At 43.8% G+C, this 20,287-nt stretch overlaps 2 protein-coding genes across 4 annotated transcripts in view; one reads left to right on the forward strand and one right to left on the reverse strand.

Annotated features, from left to right (window-relative positions):
- The window catches only part of PCMT1 (protein-L-isoaspartate (D-aspartate) O-methyltransferase), a 50,046-nt gene extending 48,182 nt beyond the window's left edge, over window positions 1-1,864 (forward strand). For all 3 annotated transcript variants that reach the window (XM_073671355.1, XM_073671354.1, XM_073671353.1), the window contains exon 8: window positions 1,517-1,864. Coding sequence is in view for 1 of the 3 variants with exons in the window: in XM_073671353.1 (XP_073527454.1) it covers window positions 1,517-1,529 (13 nt within the window). In the remaining 2 variants the exon portion in view is untranslated. The remainder of the gene's footprint in view (window positions 1-1,516) is intronic.
- A 1,870-nt stretch (window positions 1,865-3,734) lies between these two features.
- The window catches only part of LRP11 (LDL receptor related protein 11), a 57,369-nt gene continuing 40,816 nt past the window's right edge, over window positions 3,735-20,287 (reverse strand). Inside the window, exons 7-8 of the mRNA XM_073671352.1 lie at window positions 17,638-17,736; window positions 3,735-3,991 (exon numbers count right to left, since the gene is read on the reverse strand). Coding sequence (XP_073527453.1) covers window positions 3,837-3,991; window positions 17,638-17,736 — 254 coding nt within the window. The 3' untranslated portion in view covers window positions 3,735-3,836. The remainder of the gene's footprint in view (window positions 3,992-17,637; window positions 17,737-20,287) is intronic.

Here is a 20,287-nt window from a genome sequence, read left to right on the forward strand (position 1 = left end):
ATAGATATACATTTCTGATATCTAAAATGCTTCATCCAAATAATCTGCAAAAACCAAAAGGCCAATACTTTGTAAAAGGGGAGCAACAATGATATTTTAGTTACTGCTAAAAAATTGAGACATTCATGTTAATGATATGCACATAATAAAAAAAATGGAAACAAAAGTTTCAAAACCTCTCGATTTATTCAAGTGAGCGCCATACGCAGATATATACGCACTCGCATACCTTGGCTGCTATCAATGAGGTTATTAATGGTTGTCATGAGGAATGTTCTGCCACATTGAATGCACTTGTGCACACAAATCATCAAAATCCGCTGCTGGCAGTTTCTTATGTGATTGCCAACCAATGACATCCAGATGTACTCAGTGGGAGACAATTCCAGAGATACTGCAGGTCATGGTAGCATATTTAGGCCAATTGGGCTGCTCACAGTAGCACGAGCAACATGTGGTCTAGTGTTGACATGTTAAAAAAGTGGCTCCTGAGACGCTTAGCAGAAATGGCCGTAGTTCTGTGGTTCCATGACCAAATCAATGTATTGCTGAGCTGTTAGTGAGAAGGGTCTGGCTACTGTACATTAAACCACACCATAATCCCATAGGACAGGTGTGACGTTCCCTTGTGAAGGCCTCTTCATTGAGCTCACACCACCGCACTCAAAGGTTATCATGGTACTGAATAAGACGACAATAGAAAGTGAAATGGAGATCTATCCTCTTGAGCGATGACTCCTGTTTTTGTCTTGGATGTAATGATAGCCAGACATTGGTCTAGAAACCACGTGGGCAACACTATGAAGTGGCCTTCATGAGGCAACTTTACACCGGTCCTACACTAGGGATTATGGTGTGGTGTGCCGTAATGTATGGTAGCCAGACTCTGCTCAGCTTCACCTTCTCTATACTGTGCATTCCATGGATTGGACTGCATGTAAGTGTCAGGTTCTTATTAGGGTGTAAGCTAGTGACCAGCAAAACTGGCAGCTCTCTGGTAGAAAGTGATTATGGGAGGGCAGTATCCAACCCTGGGCACTGAGACATCAAGCCGGTACTCCATTGTAATATGACAAACACTTACTGCTTCTGAGGCCGGGGGCTTTGGTATGTCAGCTGTGAACTTTACACTTGCACTTAAGAAGACTTCAGTATTGGAGGTACACTTTAAGTAGAGCGTAAAAAATACAATTTATCTTCTGGACGTAATTTTTAGCTCTAATCTGACAGGACAGTCAATTGAGGTACAATGTAAAGGCGATGGCTATTTCACGTTCTGAAAATGTATTTCACTGTGGCCCCAAATGCTGCAATTAAGATAACATGTCACATGAGATAAGCCTCCAGTTTGCTACACCGCACATTTATTCTGCTCTGCATCACTCTTTTGTTGTCTTTTTTTAATAAGATACTTACTATAACAAGCTTTTATTTTTTGTTGCTTTCCTTTTATCCGGTCTTTGAACCATGTTCTTTTTTGGCACAAAGCTTTCTAATTCCTTTTTTGTCTTTTCAGGGATGAATTGTAACGGCTCCATCACTCCGATCCAAACATAGTGTTATGGCGTGGTGCTCTCCTGCACCTCCAAAAGCTTCTTCTTCAGACTCATCGGCAGTGCAGCTTCTTCTGGATTTGTTTTTTCCCCTGCTGAATTGGCATGGAAGTGTTTTTTTTTTGTTTGTTTTTTATTATTATTTTTTCCTTTTGGCTTTTAAAAACAAATGTTAAACCGTGCAGATCCAATTTGAAATGAAATATTCTAATTTAATATATATATATATATTTTGAGTTTGAAAATACCGGAGTGTTTGACTGACGTAGTGCAGACACTCACCATTGCGAACTATTAAAATAATGCACTCATTTTGTTTTAATTTCTGGATACATATAATGTCAGCATCACTGTACAATGTTCAGACCGTCACCAAATGACACTACAATGCGTAACGTCAAGTCTCCGCTAAATGCTGCTAAACATATAGAACTGAGCTTCCCTCTCAGAGCTTTTTGACGTGGTGTCGTAGAATAGCATGTGAATGCAGTCAGCGGCTTTATCTTAACACCAGGAAATATTTCTGTCCTTTCTAGTCTCTGTGCTACCAGGTCATGACACTCATAGCCCAGTGCATCAGAAGGAGCTGTAGACTACTTGGAACGATGCTGGTCATACCCAACATATAAGAAATAGTTTTCATTGTTTTTGAGAAAGGTAACACTTGGCAGCCTCTGCTACATCCAAGCTTTTTCTGTTGATGCAGTTTCTAGTTCACTGCTGTGTACAGCACGTGCTGTGTAAGCCATGTTCTCGAACAGTTTATGCAGTTACGCTTTGCCAAATAAAGTACAAAACCCCCCCAAAATGCGCCTGTACGTCTTTTGTGTTGGTGCTAAAGGCTGTGACATGAATGAAAAGGTTGAGGACAAGTTCTTGTTCTGCTCGTCGGCGCTGAAGTCGTAACCTGCATGTTACTTTCCCCTTTGTACAGTAGACGCTGCTGTTTGTGGAACAGGTGCTGAACTTGAGAACACGGCTGGATTCTGGCACAGCAAGTTGAGGTGTCCCGCACTTGTGCAACCCTTAATTTAGACATCATCACAGGAAGAATCCGAACAGCTTTGTACTGAGGTTTGCTGGAAGTACTGTAAATGCAGAGCACAACAAAGCAAACCTTCCATCAAGACCAAATGGCAGAACACCATCTGCTAAGCTACAATGGGGATCGAATCAAAGTGCTTCCAGTTATGATTACCTCTGGTTGTGAGGTATTGTACATACAATATCGGGGACGGAGATAACGGTAAAAGTGTATTCTCATGTACCAGGTCGGGTGCAGGCGTTTCTGAGAGCCCCATTTATCTCAGTAGGGTTTGTAGAAATCCACATATGGGCTGCAGAAATAACTCTATATAGGGAACTGATGAATTAGTGGCCGACATTTCTGAAACAAACCTAAAGTTATTCACGCTTTTCATGCAATGAATCTGTTTTCGGAAGGACGGATAGAAAATCAATATTTTGAGGGTTGCCTCCAGCACTCTATTGAAATGGTCAAAGCACGTTCACTTTAGACCAGTGCTGATCATTTTGCTGTGTGAGTGTGATTGCATATGGAAACGGCTGAGGAAATGTGCTCATCTGTTTCCAGATCTTCAGTACACTGTAACGAAGGGGGACTATGTAGCCCATTATTGCCACCGGGGCACATGCTATAGATATAAATGTGTATAGTTGGGAAAATTCCTGTAGAAATCAGCTCAAATCAGTGTATGAAGGGTAGCCGTGTGCGCCCATTGGGCTGCATACTGTACACTAAACAGGTGAGTGAGAGGAGCAATATCAGATCCGTATCCCCTTTTGCAAACATAAAAATCTGAAGAAAAAAAACAAACTTGTAAAGTGTTTTTACCAATATTTCAAGAAAATGAGCCACAAGGAGGAAATGGAATAAAACAAAGCCATAACTTATACTAGTGTTTTATTCCCCGACGCTAAAGTGGTCCCTTACTTCATACACTTTCCGCCTTCCCCACCTTTTATGTAACAACAAGTTCATAAAGAAAGTATTTAATATTCTCAAACCAATGATGTCAAGGAATGTGTAAAGTTTTAGTTTCACCTATAAGGTGAGTCAATGTAGGGTTAAATAATTTTTTTTTAATCCAAAGAACAATACTGAAATATTTTCACATTTACTTTCCTCTTGTTGTACCACATAAAAAGAAACCAAACAAATGAGGATATGGTCCCTTTAATTATCACAAGTATTTTCAGATTTCTGGAGTACAGACAATAAGTTAAGGTATGCGGGTTCAGGAAAACAAAGGGGCACAAGAGTTACAGATACATGCCATTTATGAGATAATCCGACTCTTCAGAAGTCAATGGACGCGCTTTTTTCAGCTTCTGTCTCACCAGCTGGAGACGACAAACTACCATCAACAGCAGGAAAGACGTAATCGCCAAACCAAGGGCCAGTGGTAAAACGGCTCCTGAAAGCAAGCACAAATACAATATGCAAAGAGAATATTTTTATATATTGTTAAGAATATATACCAAACCAAAAATAGAAAACGTACCACTATTTTACTACAAGCAATTTTCTTTTTACATTTCCCCATCCCTTAGCTATCAGTAATTGCATTTATATAGCTTTCTACTGTTGGGTGTCCACAGTTGAGCCCTTGTCCTGCTCGGCCCTGGAATTCAGGATCAGGGGACTTTCAGCCCGATCACTCAAACTATTTTCAGATACTCTGTCTGTCACTCCCTGGTCTTCAGCCCTGAAGGTCAGGGGACTTTCCTCCTAATAGCTCTGGATATGTTTTCGTACACTTTGGCAGACACTTCCCTGATTCTAAACCTGGAAGTCCGGGTCAGGCCAGATTTTCTTCTAAATCCCAAGGACATTTTCACCAAACGTTCTGGTTTTGGGACACTCTCTGGCCATGGAAGTCAGAGACAGGAACTTCTGTCCAAATGTTCTGGAACTATTCTGGGACACTCTGCTCAACACATATTAATGCATTAATAGGAACTTATAGACCTTTCTTAAAGGTTTTTCTAATCAGGGCTGTGGAGACGTAAGCCAAACCTCCGACTCCCTCATACTCGGCTCATGTTTAAGTAATAAATTTACTGTAGCACAGATTCATCTCAGCTAAAAGTCTAGACCCTTAGATCAGGAATAGGACAGACATTTATAGGACATTTCAGAACTTTCCCAAATTCTTATGAAAAAATATTCCCCACAAACTGCATTGAACTACTGTACCCAACTTATTATATATTTTCGGAGTCGGTCCATTTTATACCAATTCCGACTCCACCAAAATGGCCACCGACTCAGACTCCATCAAAATGGCCACCGACTCCACAGCCCTGTTTCTAATATGAGAAAAGATAGTTTGCTTTTCCAAAAAACCTCCCACCCTCATCCATGGCCTGTATCTGATTGTGCAGCTCAGCTCCATTCATGTTAGTATGTGTAAATCCTGAATGGGCCTAATCAGCAATAGCAGACGGAGCCTGTGGAACATGGTAGGTCCTATTTCTTGGGAAACAAAAAATAGATCTTTCTCAGGTGAGTCCTTTAACACTGCACTTCTTCCATTTACTGTGCACTGTTATGATTTGCCCTGCTTTCCTGCATATGGTAACACTCATGTATAAATTCTTCATGGCAATCAAAGGCCTGGGACCACTTACATGGAGGTGACCACTGTCAAATCTGGCTCTGGGGAATCATCCACAGTGCAGCTCTTATTCCTTTCCCCAACCTTTAAACTTCTTGCTGTGCACATCGTAAAATGCAGGTAATACGACCAATTGCTTATCACCAAGTTACAGGTATCTCTCAGGGGGTTGAGGGCTCACAATGTGGTGTTGCGTCCCCCCTGACCTGAATCCCTAGCTACGCCTTGGCTGGGAATACAATTGCAAAGTACATGTAATGTTACAGCATATTGTATGTGGAACATACAAACATGTTTATTGATCCCTTTCTCACATAATCATAGTATACTTATCACATGATCAAGAGAAAGTAATGGAGTTCACTTTATGCCGCGCTCCGCAGCTAATGGTTATTGATTTACAAGCTACAATTACTGACAAACATGTCCGTGTCAAGTAAGACACCTGAAACAATAGAAAACACAAAGGATTACAATCTCCAAATTCTTAGATGTGGGGTAAGGACGGCGTGTAGCCTTATTTCCGATCACCCTAAGAAATATAACGGGGGATGATGGGGTGGGGGAGCCAGAATGAATGACACATTGGTTTTAATCTAAATCTGCAGGAATAGTCTGAACCTTTCATGCAATACTTCGTAGTAACCTGAACTAGGTAACGTGTCTAAGGCCATAAATGTACATATCACAATCTGCATGAAAAATAAACGTGATCCTGTAATTTTCACACTGGCCACTGGGAGTATATTAGACTGCAACTTCCTATTACAGGAAATCAATATGTTCATAGCTGCAATGGTCACCTATTGTGATTGGTGGATCCTGTGTAATCAGCTGTATATAGAGGTGTTATCTCTCACTGTAATCCTGCCTTGGTGTAAGGAAAGGACAAGAAGTATGAGTTTAAAATAAGCCCCAGTGGCCAGTGTAAAAATTGCAAGATAACAAATTTTGTTTTATAATAAAAATCGTAAATGAAGAAAAAAAAATACATATAACACAAACACCTGATATAAACAATAGGTAATGTTCTAATTCTTGCTTCCCTTTAAAGGGTCGATATTGTGACTGCCAATTGGCATTAAGAAAAAAAAAAAAGACCAGAAGGGTATGTGCAAGTGATGTGTTTTTCAGGTGGATTCAGCCTGAAAAATCAACTCAAAAGTGCTGTAAAAAATGTCAAAACGATCTTCGTGTGCACATGTTCTGTCTTATGTCACTTCTTTAAATCACTTCAGGGTTCGGAAACCTTGAAGCGGTTAAAAGGAGTAACGTTCATTCTTCTAAACAAAGCCGCCTGCTCAATATGGTTGAAACTTAGAGACGCTGGAGAGACACATGAAAAGACACCGGCGGAGACACTTCAGGACATACTTGAATTGTGGTTTCCCCATCATCATTACTTATATATCCCCCAAAATGATACCAATAAATACATTTCGGCCCTCAAAAAAAAACAAGCAAAGTTATGGGTATTAGAAAATGGTGACAAAAAACTTTTTTTTTTTTTACAGCGCCATGTTCTACACAACAGAACGCACATCTCAATAAGAATGTGTTGTCAGATCTCTACAAGAAAGACTCTATGTTACAACAAAATCATACAGTGGCTTAATACAGTTCCCAAAAAATTCTAAAAGTTTTTTTTTTTCTTTTTATAGTGGTCCCTCCAGTTGCAATGGTCTTTTCTGGCCTGTAACTTACATTCATATTAGAAAGACAATGCCGCATACGCTGCCAATTGGTGACGAGTGATTGGCTAGAGGATGAAGCCAATCAGATGAATGGCTGCCTAGTAGCGTCTCTCTATAGAGCAGTACTATTTATACTGTACAGTCAGGATGAGCTGCTCCTATGGATACGATATGAGCGCTGTCCCATTTTATTCTTCTGCTACACTATATGTAATATACTGTATGTATTGTCCAGAGGAGGAAAAGGGGATATTGGCACGTCCATTTGTAAGTAAAAACATGAACTTCTTTATTGTTTAATCCATTAAAGCTCACTCCTGTATGTACACCCTGACGCGTTTCCGCCATTAAACATGCCCTTAGTCATAGAGCTAGAGATGTACATACCGAGACAACATGAGTTGTGGAAGTGCCAATATCCTCTTTTTTCTCATCTACATTATACTCCAAGTGAGCAATTGGAAAGAAACCCACAATGATATCAATGGCGTGCGCTCATTTCCGTGGTAAGTTCAGCCATTTTTCTCTTTTGCTCTATGGAATAGTCCACTATGTACAAGACCTTGAAGAAGCTCCTGTCCGCTACACAGAAAGTCATCCTCCAGCTTCCAACAGCTTTTTCTGATTTTTTTTTCAATATATGATAGACTGTGTATACATACATATAGAAGGACTTGCTTAATCTGGATTAGTAATCTGTTTAGTTTTCTCAGTACTATTTTGGACTCATATTCAAAGGTGGACAAAAATCCTATCCAGCTGCACTGGGGCCAGGAGGGGAGCTCCACAAAGACATTTTTAGAAGGAAAAGCTTATAGACCATTGGAATAAGGTGGGACTTAATAATCAAGGAGGGGCTTTCCACCTGTGGGATTCAGCTTGTTGGAGATAGCAGTGAATGTGGTCAATATTCAGTACAATGTAATGATTTACTGACATGGTTAGATGTGGTTTGTGCAGTGAAAATCGGGTGCATTTGTGGTGTATATATTCTGTAATTGTGTGTGCTGTATTTGTTTTATGTGTCTGACATAAACTGTAATTGTGTGATGTGTGAGCTGTGCTTGTGTGATGAGTGTACTATGAGGTTATGACATGTGTTTAGTGCTATTGTGACATTAATGCTGTGCTAGTGGGATGTGTGCACTGTGCTTGTATGACGTGTTTATAGTGCCTGCGTGATGAGTAGGACTCGTGTGACGTGTGATAGTGCTTGTGTGATGTGTGCTCTGTGCTTGTGTGATGTATGTGAAGTGCTTGAATACCTTGTGTGCCATGAACACTGTGCTTGTATGACGTGTGTGTTTTGCTTGTGTAACGTGTGCATAGTGCTTGTATGATATGTGAATAGTGCTTGTGACATGGGCGCTGTTCCTTTATACCTTGTGCACAGTGCTTCTGTGACTTGTGCACTGTGCATGTATGACAAGTATGTTGTGCTTGTATGCTCTATGCACTGTGCTTGTATGATATGTGCAATTTGCTTGTATGCTGTATGTACTGTGCTTGTATAATGTGCGCTGTGCTTGCATGATGTATGCACTGTGCCGGTATTCAGTGCACTCTGCTTGTATACCCTGTGTATAGTGTTTGTGTGACTTGTGCGCTGTGCTTGTATATGTGCACTGTGCTTGTGTGATGTGCGGGCTGTGCTTGTGTGATGTGCGCGCTGTGCTTGTGTGACGTGCGCGCTGTGCTTGTGTGATGTGTGCGCTGTGCTTGTGTGATGTGTTAGCTGTGCTTGTGTGATGTGTTAGCTGTGCTTGTGTGATAGGTGCACTGTGCTTGTGTCATGTGTTAGCTGTGCTTGTGTGATAGGTGCACTGTGCTTGTATGACTTGTGCACTGTGCTTGTATGACTTGTTCACTGTGCTTGTATGATATGTGCAGTGTGCTTGTATGATATGTGCACTGTGCTTGCTTGTGTGACTTGTGCGCTGTGCTTGTGTGATATGTGCACTGTGCTTCTGTGGTATGTGCACTGTGCTTGTGTGATGTGCGCGCTGTGCTTGTGTGATGTGTGTGCTGTGCTTGTATAATATGTGCACTGTGCTTGTATATGTGCACTGTTCTTGTGCGCTGTGCTTGAGTGACTTGTGCACTTGCTTGTGTCATGTGTTAGCTGTGCTTGTGTGATAGGTGCACTGTGCTTGTATGACTTGTGCACTGTGCTTATATGACTTGTACGCTGTGCTTGTGTGATATGTGCACTGTGCTTGTGTCATGTGTTAGCTGTGCTTGTGTGATAGGTGCACTGTGCTTGTATGACTTGTGCACTGTGCTTGTATGACTTGTGCACTGTGCTTGTATGACTTGTGCACTGTGCTTGTATGATATGTGCACTGTGCTTGTATGATATGTGCTTGTGCGCTGTGCTTGTGTGATATGGACACTGTGATTGTATGATATGTGCACTGTGCTTGTGTCATGTGTTAGCTGTGCTTGTGTGATAGGTGCACTGTGCTTGTATGACTTGTGCACTGTGCTTGTATGACTTGTGCACTGTGCTTGTATGACTTGTGCACTGTGCTTGTATGATATGTGCACTGTGCTTGTATGATATGTGCACTGTGCTTGTGCGCTGTGCTTGTGTGATATGGACACTGTGATTGTATGATATGTGCACTGTGCTTGTGTCATGTGTGCGCTGTGCTTGTATGATATGTGCGCTGTGCTTGTGTGATATGTGCACTGTGCTTGTGTCATGTGTTAGCTGTGCTTGTGTGATAGGTGCACTGTGCTTGTATGACTTGTGCACTGTGCTTGTATGACTTGTGCACTGTGCTTGTATGATATGTGCACTGTGCTTGTGTGACTTGTGCGCTGTGCTTGTGTGATATGGACACTGTGATTGTATGATATGTGCACTGTGCTTGTGTCATGTGTGCGCTGTGCTTGTATGATATGTGCGCTGTGCTTGTATGATATGTGCACTGTGCTTGTGTGATGTGCGCGCTGTGCTTGTATGATATGTGCACGGTGCTTGTATATGTGCACTGTTCTTGTGCGCTGTGGTTGTGTGACTTGTGCACTTGCTTGTGTGACTTGTGCACTTGCTTTTGTGACTTGTGCACTGTGCTTGTATGATATGTGCACTGTGATTGTATATGTGCACTGTGCTTGTGTGATGTGCGCGCTGGGCTTGTGTGACTTGTGCGCTGTGCTTGGATATGTGCACTGTGATTGTATGATATATGCACTATGATTGTATGATATGTGCACTGTGATTGTGTGACTTGTGTGCTGTGCTTGTATGATATGTGCACTGTGCTTGTATAATATGTGCACTGTGATTTTGTGATATGTGCACTGTGCTTGTGTGGTATGTGCACTGTGCTTTCTGTCGTGTGTGCTGTGCTTGTATATATGTGCACTGTGTTTGTTAGATGTGCGCGCTGTGCTTGTGCTCTGTGCTTGTGTGATATGTGCTTGTATGATATGTGCACAGTGCTTGTGTGATGTGCGCGCTGTGCTTGTGTGACTTGTGCACTGTGCTTGCATGACTTGTGCACTGTGCTTGTATGATATGTGCACTGTGATTGTATGATATATGCACTATGATTGTATGATATGTGCACTGTCCTTGTGTGATGTGTGCGCTGTGCTTGTGTGACTTGTGTGCTGTGCTTGTATGATATGTGCACTGTCCTTATGTGATGTGTGCGCTGTGCTTGTGTGACTTGTGTGCTGTGCTTGTATGATATGTGCACTGTGCTTGTATGATATATACACTGTGCTTGTGTGATTTGTTGGCTGTGCTTGTATGATATTTGCACTGTGATTGTATGATACGTGCACTGTGCTTTTGTGAGTTGTGCGCTGTGCTTGTGTGAGTTGTGCGCTGTGCTTGTGTAAGTTGTGCGCTGTGCTTGTGTGAGTTGTGCGCTGTGCTTGTGTGAGTTGTGCACTGTGCTTGTATGATATGTGCGCTGTGATTGTATGATATGTGCACTGTGCTTGTGTGATGTGCACGCTGTGCTTGTATGATATGTGCGCTGTGCTTGTGTGCTGTGCGTGCTGTGATTGTGTGATATGCGCACTGTGCTTATGTGGTATGTGTACTGTGCTTTCTGTCGTGTGTGCTGTGCTTGTATGATATGTGCACTGAGTTTGTTTGATGTGCGCGCTGTGCTTGTGCGCTGTCCTTGTGTGATATGTGCTTGTATGATATGCGCACTGTGCTTGTCTGATGTGCGCGCTGTGCTTGTGTTATGTGTGCGCTGTGCTTGTGTCATGTGTGCACTGTGCTTGTATCATGTGCGCGCTGAGCTTATATGATATGTGCGCTGTGCTTGTGTGATATGTGCTTGTATGATATGTGCACAGTGCTTGTGTGATGTGCGCGCTGTGCTTGTGTGACTTGTGCACTGTGCTTGCATATGTGAACTGTGATTGTATGATATATGCACTGTCCTTGTGTGATGTGTGTACTGTGCTTGTGTGCTGTGCTTGTATGATATGTGCACTGTGCTTGTGTGATGTGCACGCTGTGCTTGTATGATATGTGCGCTGTGCTTGTGTGATGTGCGTGCTGTGATTGTGTGATATGCGCACTGTGCTTGTGTGGTATGTGCACTGTGCTTTCTGTCGTGTGTGCTGTGCTTGTATGATATGTGCACTGTGTTTGTTTGATGTGCGCGCTGTGCTTGTGCGCTGTGCTTGTGTGATATGTGCTTGTATGATATGCGCACTGTGCTTGTGTCATGTGTGCGCTGTGCTTGTGTCATGTGTGCACTGTGCTTATATGATATGTGCGCTGTGCTTGTGTAATATGTGCACAGTGCTTGTGTGATGTGCGCGCTGTGCTTGTGTGACTTGTGCACTGTGCTTGCATATGTGCACTGTGATTGTATGATTTATGCACTGTCCTTGTGTGATGTGTGCGCTGTGCTTGTGTGCTGTGGTTGTATGATATGTGCACTGTGCTTGTATGATATATGCACTGAGCTTGTGTGATTTGTTGGCTGTGCTTGTATGACATTTGCACTGTGATTGTATGATACGTGCACTGTGCTTTTGTGACTTGTGCACTGTGCTTGTGTGAGTTGTGCACTGTGCTTGTGTGAGTTGTGCTTGTATATGTGCGCTTTCATTGTATGATATGTGCACTGTGCTTGTGTGATGTGCACGCTGTGCTTGTATGATATGTGCGCTGTGCTTGTGTGATGTGCGTGCTGTGATTGTGTGATATGCGCACTGGGCTTGTGTGGTATGTGCGCTGTGCTTGTGTCATGTGTGCGCTGTGCTTGTGTGATATGCGCACTGTGCTTGTGTGACTTTTGCACTGTGATTGTATGATATGTGCACTGTGCTTCTTACCTGTGCTTGCATGATATGTGTGCTGTGCTTGTATGATATGTGCGCTGTGCTTGCGTGATATGTGCGCTGTGCTTGTGTAATATCTGCACTGTGATTTTATGATATGTGCACTGTGCTTGTATGATATATGCGCTGTGCTTGTGTGAGTTGTGCGCTGTGCTTGTATGATATGTGCACTGTGCTTGTGTGATGTTTGCTGTGCTTGTGTGATATGTTTGCTATGCTTGTATGATATCTGCACTGTGCTTGAGTGATGTAAGCGCTGTGCTTGTATGATATGTGCACTGTGATTGTGTGATATACGCACTGTGCTTGTGTGGTATGTGAACTGTGCTTGTGTCATGTGTGTGCTGTGCTTGTGCGCTGTGCTTGTATACGTTCCCTGTGCTTCTGTGACTTGTGCGCTGTGCTTGTATACGTTCCCTGTGCTTCTGTGACTTGAGCGCTGTGCTTGTATATGTTCCCTGTGCTTCTGTGACTTGTGCGCTGTGCTTGTATACGTTCCCTGTGCTTCTGTGACTTGTGCGCTGTGCTTGTATACGTTCCCTGTGCTTCTGTGACTTGTGCGCTGTGCTTGTACATGTTCCCTGTGCTTCTGTGACTTGTGCGCTGTGCTTGTATACGTTCCCTGTGCTTCTGTGACTTATGCACTGTGCTTGTATATGTTCCCTGTGCTTTTGTGACTTGTGCGCTGTGCTTGTATATGTTCCCTGTGCTTCTGTGACTTGTGCGCTGTGCTTGTATACGTTCCCTGTGCTTCTGTGACTTGTGCGCTGTGCTTGTATATATTCCCTGTGCTTCTGTGACTTGTGCGCTGTGCTTGTATACGTTCCCTGTGCTTCTGTGACTTGTGCGCTGTGCTTGTATACGTTCCCTGAGCTTCTGTGACTTGTGCGCTGTGCTTGTATATGTTCCCTGTGCTTCTGTGACTTGTGCGCTGTGCTTGTACATTTTCCCTGTGCTTCTGTGACTTGTGCGCTGTGCTTGTATACGTTCCCTGTGCCTGTGACTTGTGCGCTGTGCTTGTATATGTTCCCTGTGCTTCTGTGACTTGTGCGCTGTGCTTGTACATTTTCCCTGTGCTTCTGTGACTTGTGCGCTGTGCTTGTATACGTTCCCTGTGCCTGTGACTTGTGCGCTGTGCTTGTATACGTTCCCTGTGCTTCTGTGACTTGTGCGCTGTGCTTGTATATGTTCCCTGTGCTTCTGTGACTTGTGCGTTGTGCTTGTATATGTTCCCTGTGCTTCTGTGACTTGTGCGTTGTGCTTGTATATGTTCCCTGTGCTTCTGTGACTTGTGCGCTGTGTTTGTATATGTTCCCTGTGCTTCTGTGACTTGTGCGTTGTGCTTGTATACGTTCCCTGTGCTCCTGTGACTTGTGCGCTGTGCTTGTATACGTTCCCTGTGCTTCTGTGACTTGTGCGCTGTGCTTGTAAACGTTCCCTGTGCTTCTGTGACTTGTGCGCTGTGCTTGTATACGTTCCCTGTGCTCCTGTGACTTGTGCGCTGTGTTTGTATACGTTCCCTGTGCTCCTGTGACTTGTGCGCTGTGCTTGTATACGTTCCCTGTGCTTCTGTGACTTGTGCGCTGTGCTTGTATATGTTCCCTGTTCTTCTGTGACTTGTGCGCTGTGCTTGTATATGTTCCCTGTTCTTCTGTGACTTGTGCGCTGTGCTTGTATATGTTCCCTGTGCTTCTGTGACTTGTGCGCTGTGTTTGTATACGTTCCCTGTGCTTCTGTGACTTGTGCGCTGTGCTTGTATATGTTCCCTGTGCTTCTGTGACTTGTGCGCTGTGCTTGTATATGTTCCCTGTGCTTTTGTGACTTGTGCGCTGTGCTTGTACATGTTCCCTGTGCTTCTGTGACTTGTGCGCTGTGCTTGTATACGTTCCCTGTGCTTCTGTGACTTGTGCGCTGTGCTTGTATATGTTCCCTGTGCTTCTGTGACTTGTGCGCTGTGCTTGTATATGTTCCCTGTGCTTCTGTGACTTGTGCGCTGTGCTTGTATACATTCCCTGTGCTTCTGTGACTTGTGCGCTGTGCTTCTATACGTTCCCTGAGCTTCTGTGACTTGTGCGCTGTGCTTGTATATGTTCTCTGTGCTTCTGTGACTTGTGCGCTGTGCTTGTACATTTTCCCTGTGCTTCTGTGACTTGTGCGCTGTGCTTGTATACCTTCCCTGTGCCTCTGTGACTTGTGCGCTGTGCTTGTATACGTTCCCTGTGCTTCTGTGACTTGTGCGCTGTGCTTGTATATGTTCCCTGTGCTTCTGTGACTTGTGCGCTGTGTTTGTATATATTCCCTGTGCTTCTGTGACTTGTGCGCTGTGCTTGTATATGTTCCCTGTGCTTCTGTGACTTGTGCGCTGTGCTTGTATATGTTCCCTGTGCTTCTGTGACTTGTGCGCTGTGCTTGTATACGTTCCCTGTGCCTCTGTGACTTGTGCGCTGTGCTTGTATATGTTCCCTGTGCTTCTGTGACTTGTGCGCTGTGCTTGTATACGTTCCCTGTGCCTCTGTGACTTGTGTGCTGTGCTTGTATACGTTCCCTGTGCTTCTGTGACTTGTGCGCTGTGCTTGTACATGTTCCCTGTGCTTCTGTGACTTGTGCGCTGTGCTTGTATATGTTCCCTGTGCTTCTGTGACTTGTGCGCTGTGCTTGTATACGTTCCCTGTTCTTCTGTGACTTGTGTGCTGTGCTTGTATACGTTCCCTGTGCTTCTGTGACTTGTGCGCTGTGCTTGTATATGTTCCCTGTGCTTCTGTGACTTGTGCGCTGTGCTTGTATATGTTCCCTGTGCTTCTGTGACTTGTGCGCTGTGTTTGTATATGTTCCCTGTGCTTCTGTGACTTGTGCGTTGTGCTTGTATACGTTCCCTGTGCTCCTGTGACTTGTGCGCTGTGCTTGTATACGTTCCCTGTGCTTCTGTGACTTGTGTGCTGTGCTTGTATATGTTCCCTGTTCTTCTGTGATTTGTGCGCTGTGCTTGTATATGTTCCCTGTTCTTCTGTGACTTGTGCGCTGTGCTTGTATATGTTCCCTGTGCTTCTGTGACTTGTGTGCTGTGCTTGTATATGTTCCCTGTGCTTCTGTGACTTGTGCGCTGTGCTTGTATATGTTCCCTGTGCTTCTGTGACTTGTGCGCTGTGCTTGTATATGTTCCCTGTGCTTCTGTGACTTGTGCGCTGTGCTTGTATACGTTCCCTGTGCTTCTGTGACTTGTGCGCTGTGCTTGTATACGTTCCCTGTGCTTCTGTGACTTGTGCGCTGTGCTTGTATATGTTCCCTGTGCTTCTGTGACTTGTGCGCTGTGCTTGTATATGTTCCCTGTGCTTCTGTGACTTGTGCGCTGTGCTTGTATATGTTCCCTGTTCTTCTGTGATTTGTGCGCTGTGCTTGTATATGTTCCCTGTTCTTCTGTGATTTGTGCGCTGTGCTTCTATACGTTCCCTGTGCTTCTGTGACTTGTGCGCTGTGTTTGTATATGTTCCCTGTGCTTCTGTGACTTGTGCGCTGTGCTTCTATACGTTCCCTGTTCTTGTGACTTGTGCGCTGTGCTTCTATACGTTCCCTATTCTTCTGTGACTTGTGCGCTGTGCTTGTATATGTTCCCTGTGCTTCTGTGACTTGTGCGCTGTGCTTGTATACGTTCCCTGTTCTTCTGTGACTTGTGCGCTGTGCTTGTATATGTTCCCTGTGCTTCTGTGACTTGTGCGCTGTGCTTGTATATGTTCCCTGTGCTTCTGTGACTTGTGCGCTGTGCTTGTATATGTTCCCTGTGCTTCTGTGACTTGTGCGCTGTGCTTGTATACGTTCCCTGTGCTTCTGTGACTTGTGCGCTGTGCTTGTATATGTTCCCTGTGCTTCTGTGACTTGTGCGCTGTGTTTGTATATATTCCCTGTGCTTCTGTGACTTGTGCGCTGTGCTTGTATATGTTCCCTGTGCTTCTGTGACTTGTGCGCTGTGCTTGTATATGTTCCCTGTGCTTCTGTGACTTGTGCGCTGTGCTTGTATACGTTCCCTGTGCCTCTGTGACTTGTGCGCTGTGCTTGTATATGTTCCCTGTGCTTCTGTGACTTGTGCGCTGTGCTTGTATACGTTCCCTGTGCCTCTGTGACTTGTGTGCTGTGCTTGTATACGTTCCCTGTGCTTCTGTGACTTGTGCGCTGTGCTTGTACATGTTCCCTGTGCTTCTGTGACTTGTGCGCTGTGCTTGTATATGTTCCCTGTGCTTCTGTGACTTGTGCGCTGTGCTTGTATACGTTCCCTGTTCTTCTGTGACTTGTGTGCTGTGCTTGTATACGTTCCCTGTGCTTCTGTGACTTGTGCGCTGTGCTTGTATATGTTCCCTGTGCTTCTGTGACTTGTGCGCTGTGCTTGTATATGTTCCCTGTGCTTCTGTGACTTGTGCGCTGTGTTTGTATATGTTCCCTGTGCTTCTGTGACTTGTGCGTTGTGCTTGTATACGTTCCCTGTGCTCCTGTGACTTGTGCGCTGTGCTTGTATACGTTCCCTGTGCTTCTGTGACTTGTGTGCTGTGCTTGTATATGTTCCCTGTTCTTCTGTGATTTGTGCGCTGTGCTTGTATATGTTCCCTGTTCTTCTGTGACTTGTGCGCTGTGCTTGTATATGTTCCCTGTGCTTCTGTGACTTGTGTGCTGTGCTTGTATATGTTCCCTGTGCTTCTGTGACTTGTGCGCTGTGCTTGTATATGTTCCCTGTGCTTCTGTGACTTGTGCGCTGTGCTTGTATATGTTCCCTGTGCTTCTGTGACTTGTGCGCTGTGCTTGTATACGTTCCCTGTGCTTCTGTGACTTGTGCGCTGTGCTTGTATACGTTCCCTGTGCTTCTGTGACTTGTGCGCTGTGCTTGTATATGTTCCCTGTGCTTCTGTGACTTGTGCGCTGTGCTTGTATATGTTCCCTGTGCTTCTGTGACTTGTGCGCTGTGCTTGTATATGTTCCCTGTTCTTCTGTGACTTGTGCGCTGTGCTTGTATATGTTCCCTGTTCTTCTGTGACTTGTGCGCTGTGCTTGTATATGTTCCCTGTTCTTCTGTGACTTGTGCGCTGTGCTTGTATATGTTCCCTGTGCTTCTGTGACTTGTGCGCTGTGCTTGTACACGTTCCCTGTGCTTCTGTGACTTGTGCGCTGTGCTTGTACACGTTCCCTGTGCTTCAGTGACTTGTGCGCTGTGCTTGTACACGTTCCCTGTGCTTCTGTGACTTGTGCGCTGTGCTTGTATACGTTCCCTGTGCTTCTGTGACTTGTGCGCTGTGCTTGTATACGTTCCCTGTGCTTCTGTGACTTGTGCGCTGTGCTTGTACACGTGTGCACAGATCCTCCACATGACACTTATTCAATGGAAAGAAAATGTGCAGCTTTGACTTGTGGCTATTGACGATAAAAAAAAAATCGAAAAGTTACCAGGTTCAGGCGCAGGGTGTCCATTTCCTTTTACAGGGTCTTTCGAGATTAAGAAATTCTTCTCCACTGCACCTTTGTCCATTTTTGATGAAACTGCATCTAGATAAATAAAGCATATGCCTCAATAACACAATGTCTTCATTACATCCATGAGATAATGTGACATCAATCGTTATCTCGGCTTGATGGCTGTGAAGCTCTTCAGATGTTGGGCACTGTGCATACTGGCCACAGGCTGTGCTACATAGAGACTGTGCAGCCCCAACACTGACATGGATATGGGTGAGATTACTCTTGTGGAAAGCAGCTTTCACTCAATGCTTATAGTGGGAAAATGCAGACATGAAAACGGCAATAGTTTAATTTTAACAAGAATAGACATGACAAAGTCTAAGTAGTAACAAAGTGTTAAAATATGGTTCACTGTCTGATGCTAAGATACTTATTAGGTTATTTGTCTGGTTGATATCCTGAAGCCTATTCTCCGACACAATTTCTCCTTATTGCATTATTAAAAGGAATCTGTCACCAGGTTGTTGCTATTCCATCTGAGAGCAGCATGATGTAGTGGTAGAGAACTTGATTCCAGCTATGTGTCACTTACTGGTCTGTAGTTTTGATAAAATCACTGTTTTATCAGAAGATTATCACTATAGGACTAGTAAACCTGCTGTCATGTAGTCCTCCATATTCATGAGCTCTGTATAACCCCTCCACCAGCTTTCTGCCTATGCACAGTGTACATGGAAAGCTGCCAATTTGTGGTGGTGGAGGGGTTATACAGAGCTCATGAATATTTAGGACTACCTGGCAGCAGGTTCACTAGTCCTCTAGTGATAATCTGCTGCTGATAAAACAGTCATTTTATCAAAAATACAGCAAGCAGCCCAGTAAGTGACACATCGCTGGAATCAGGATCTCTGTCTCTTCTTCATACTGCTATCAGATTAGGTGGCAAAAATCTGGTGACAGACTTAATTTAAGAGTATAATCACATACTGTATAGCATATTTCCATAGTAAGTTTGTAAAAATCCATGCACATACTGCAGCATCAAAGCTACTCCGACGCATGAGGAAGATGGATTTTTAGTCCCTGTAACAAATTTGCTATAACTGAACATATCCTAGAACCAATACAGACTAACTGACATATAATTCCCCAAATCTATTAATAATATACTATAAACTACTGCAATAGTTACAGTATTACTTATACATTATTGTGTTTATTACTTTTAGATTGGTCATCACACTTGTGTCATGGCTTTTATAAGTTTGTCTTTCCAATGTAAGCGACACCTAACCCTAACCTAACATGCTATATCTATCTACAGTGGGGGAAATAAGTATTTGATACGCTGCCAATTTTGCAAGTTTTCCCACCTACAAGGAATGGAGGGGTCTGTAATTTTTATCCACTTCACCTGTGAGACAGAATCTTAAACAAAATCCAGAAAGTCGCATTGTATGATTTTACATAATAAATTTGCATTTTATTGCATGAAATAAGTATTTGATACAATAGAAAAGCAGAACTTAATATTTGGTACAGAAACCTTTATTTGCAATTACAGAGGTTAGACGTTTCCTGTAATTCTTGACCAAGTTTGCACACACTGCAGCAGGGATTTTGGCCCACTCCTCCACACAGATCTTCTCCAGATCTTTCAGGTTTTGGGGCTATCACTGGTAACATTGAGTTTCAGCTCCTTTCAAAGATTTTCTATTATGTTCAGGTCTGGAGACTGGGTAGGCCACTCCAGGACCTTGAAATGCTTCTTATGGAGCCACTCATTACTTGTCCTGGCTATGTTTTGCATCATTAACTTGGAGGAAGATCCAGCCACAACCCTTCTTCAATGCTCTTACTGAGAGAAGGAGGTTGTTGGCCAAAATCTTACGATACATGACCCCATCAATCCTCCCTTTAATGCTGTGCAATCGTCCTGTCCTCTTTGCAGAAAAGCACCCCCATGATGTTTTCCCCACCATGCTTTACAATTGGTACAGTGTTCTTGGGGTTGTACTCATCCTTCTTCTATCCTCCAAACACAGCGAGTGGAGTTGATACCAAAAAGTTCTATGTTGGTCTCATCTGACCACAAGACCTTCTCTCATGCCTCCACTGTATCATCCAGATGGTCATTGGCTAACTTCAAATGGGTCTGGACATGTGCTGGTGTGAGCAGGGAGACCTTGCGTGCCCTGCAGGATTTTAATCCATGATGGCGTAGTGTGTTACTAACAGTAATGTTTGAGACTGTGGTCCAAGCTCTCTTCAAGTCACTGACCAGGTCCTCCCATGTAGTTCTGGGCTGATTCATGACCTTTCTCAGAATCATCCTTACCCCACGAGGCAAGATCTTGCATGGAACCCCAGACAGAGGAAGATTGACAGTCATCTTGTGTTTCTTCCATTTTCTAATAATTGTGCCAACAGTTGTTGCCTTCTCACCAAGCTGCTTGCCTATTGTCGTGGAGCCCATCCCAGCCTTGTGCAGGTCTACAATTTTGTCTCTGGTGTCCTTAGACAGTTCTTTGGTCTTGGCCATGGTGGAGAGGTTGGAGTGTGATTGATTGAGTGCGTGGACAGGTGTCTTTGGAAAAGGTATAAGTTCAAACAGTTGCAATTAATACATGTAATGAGT

Source organism: Phyllobates terribilis, unplaced genomic scaffold (genome assembly GCF_046119375.1).
Source record: "Phyllobates terribilis strain yellow unplaced genomic scaffold, ASM4611937v1 Scaffold_3__8_contigs__length_932513732, whole genome shotgun sequence".
NCBI classification, from domain to species: domain Eukaryota; kingdom Metazoa; phylum Chordata; class Amphibia; order Anura; family Dendrobatidae; genus Phyllobates; species Phyllobates terribilis.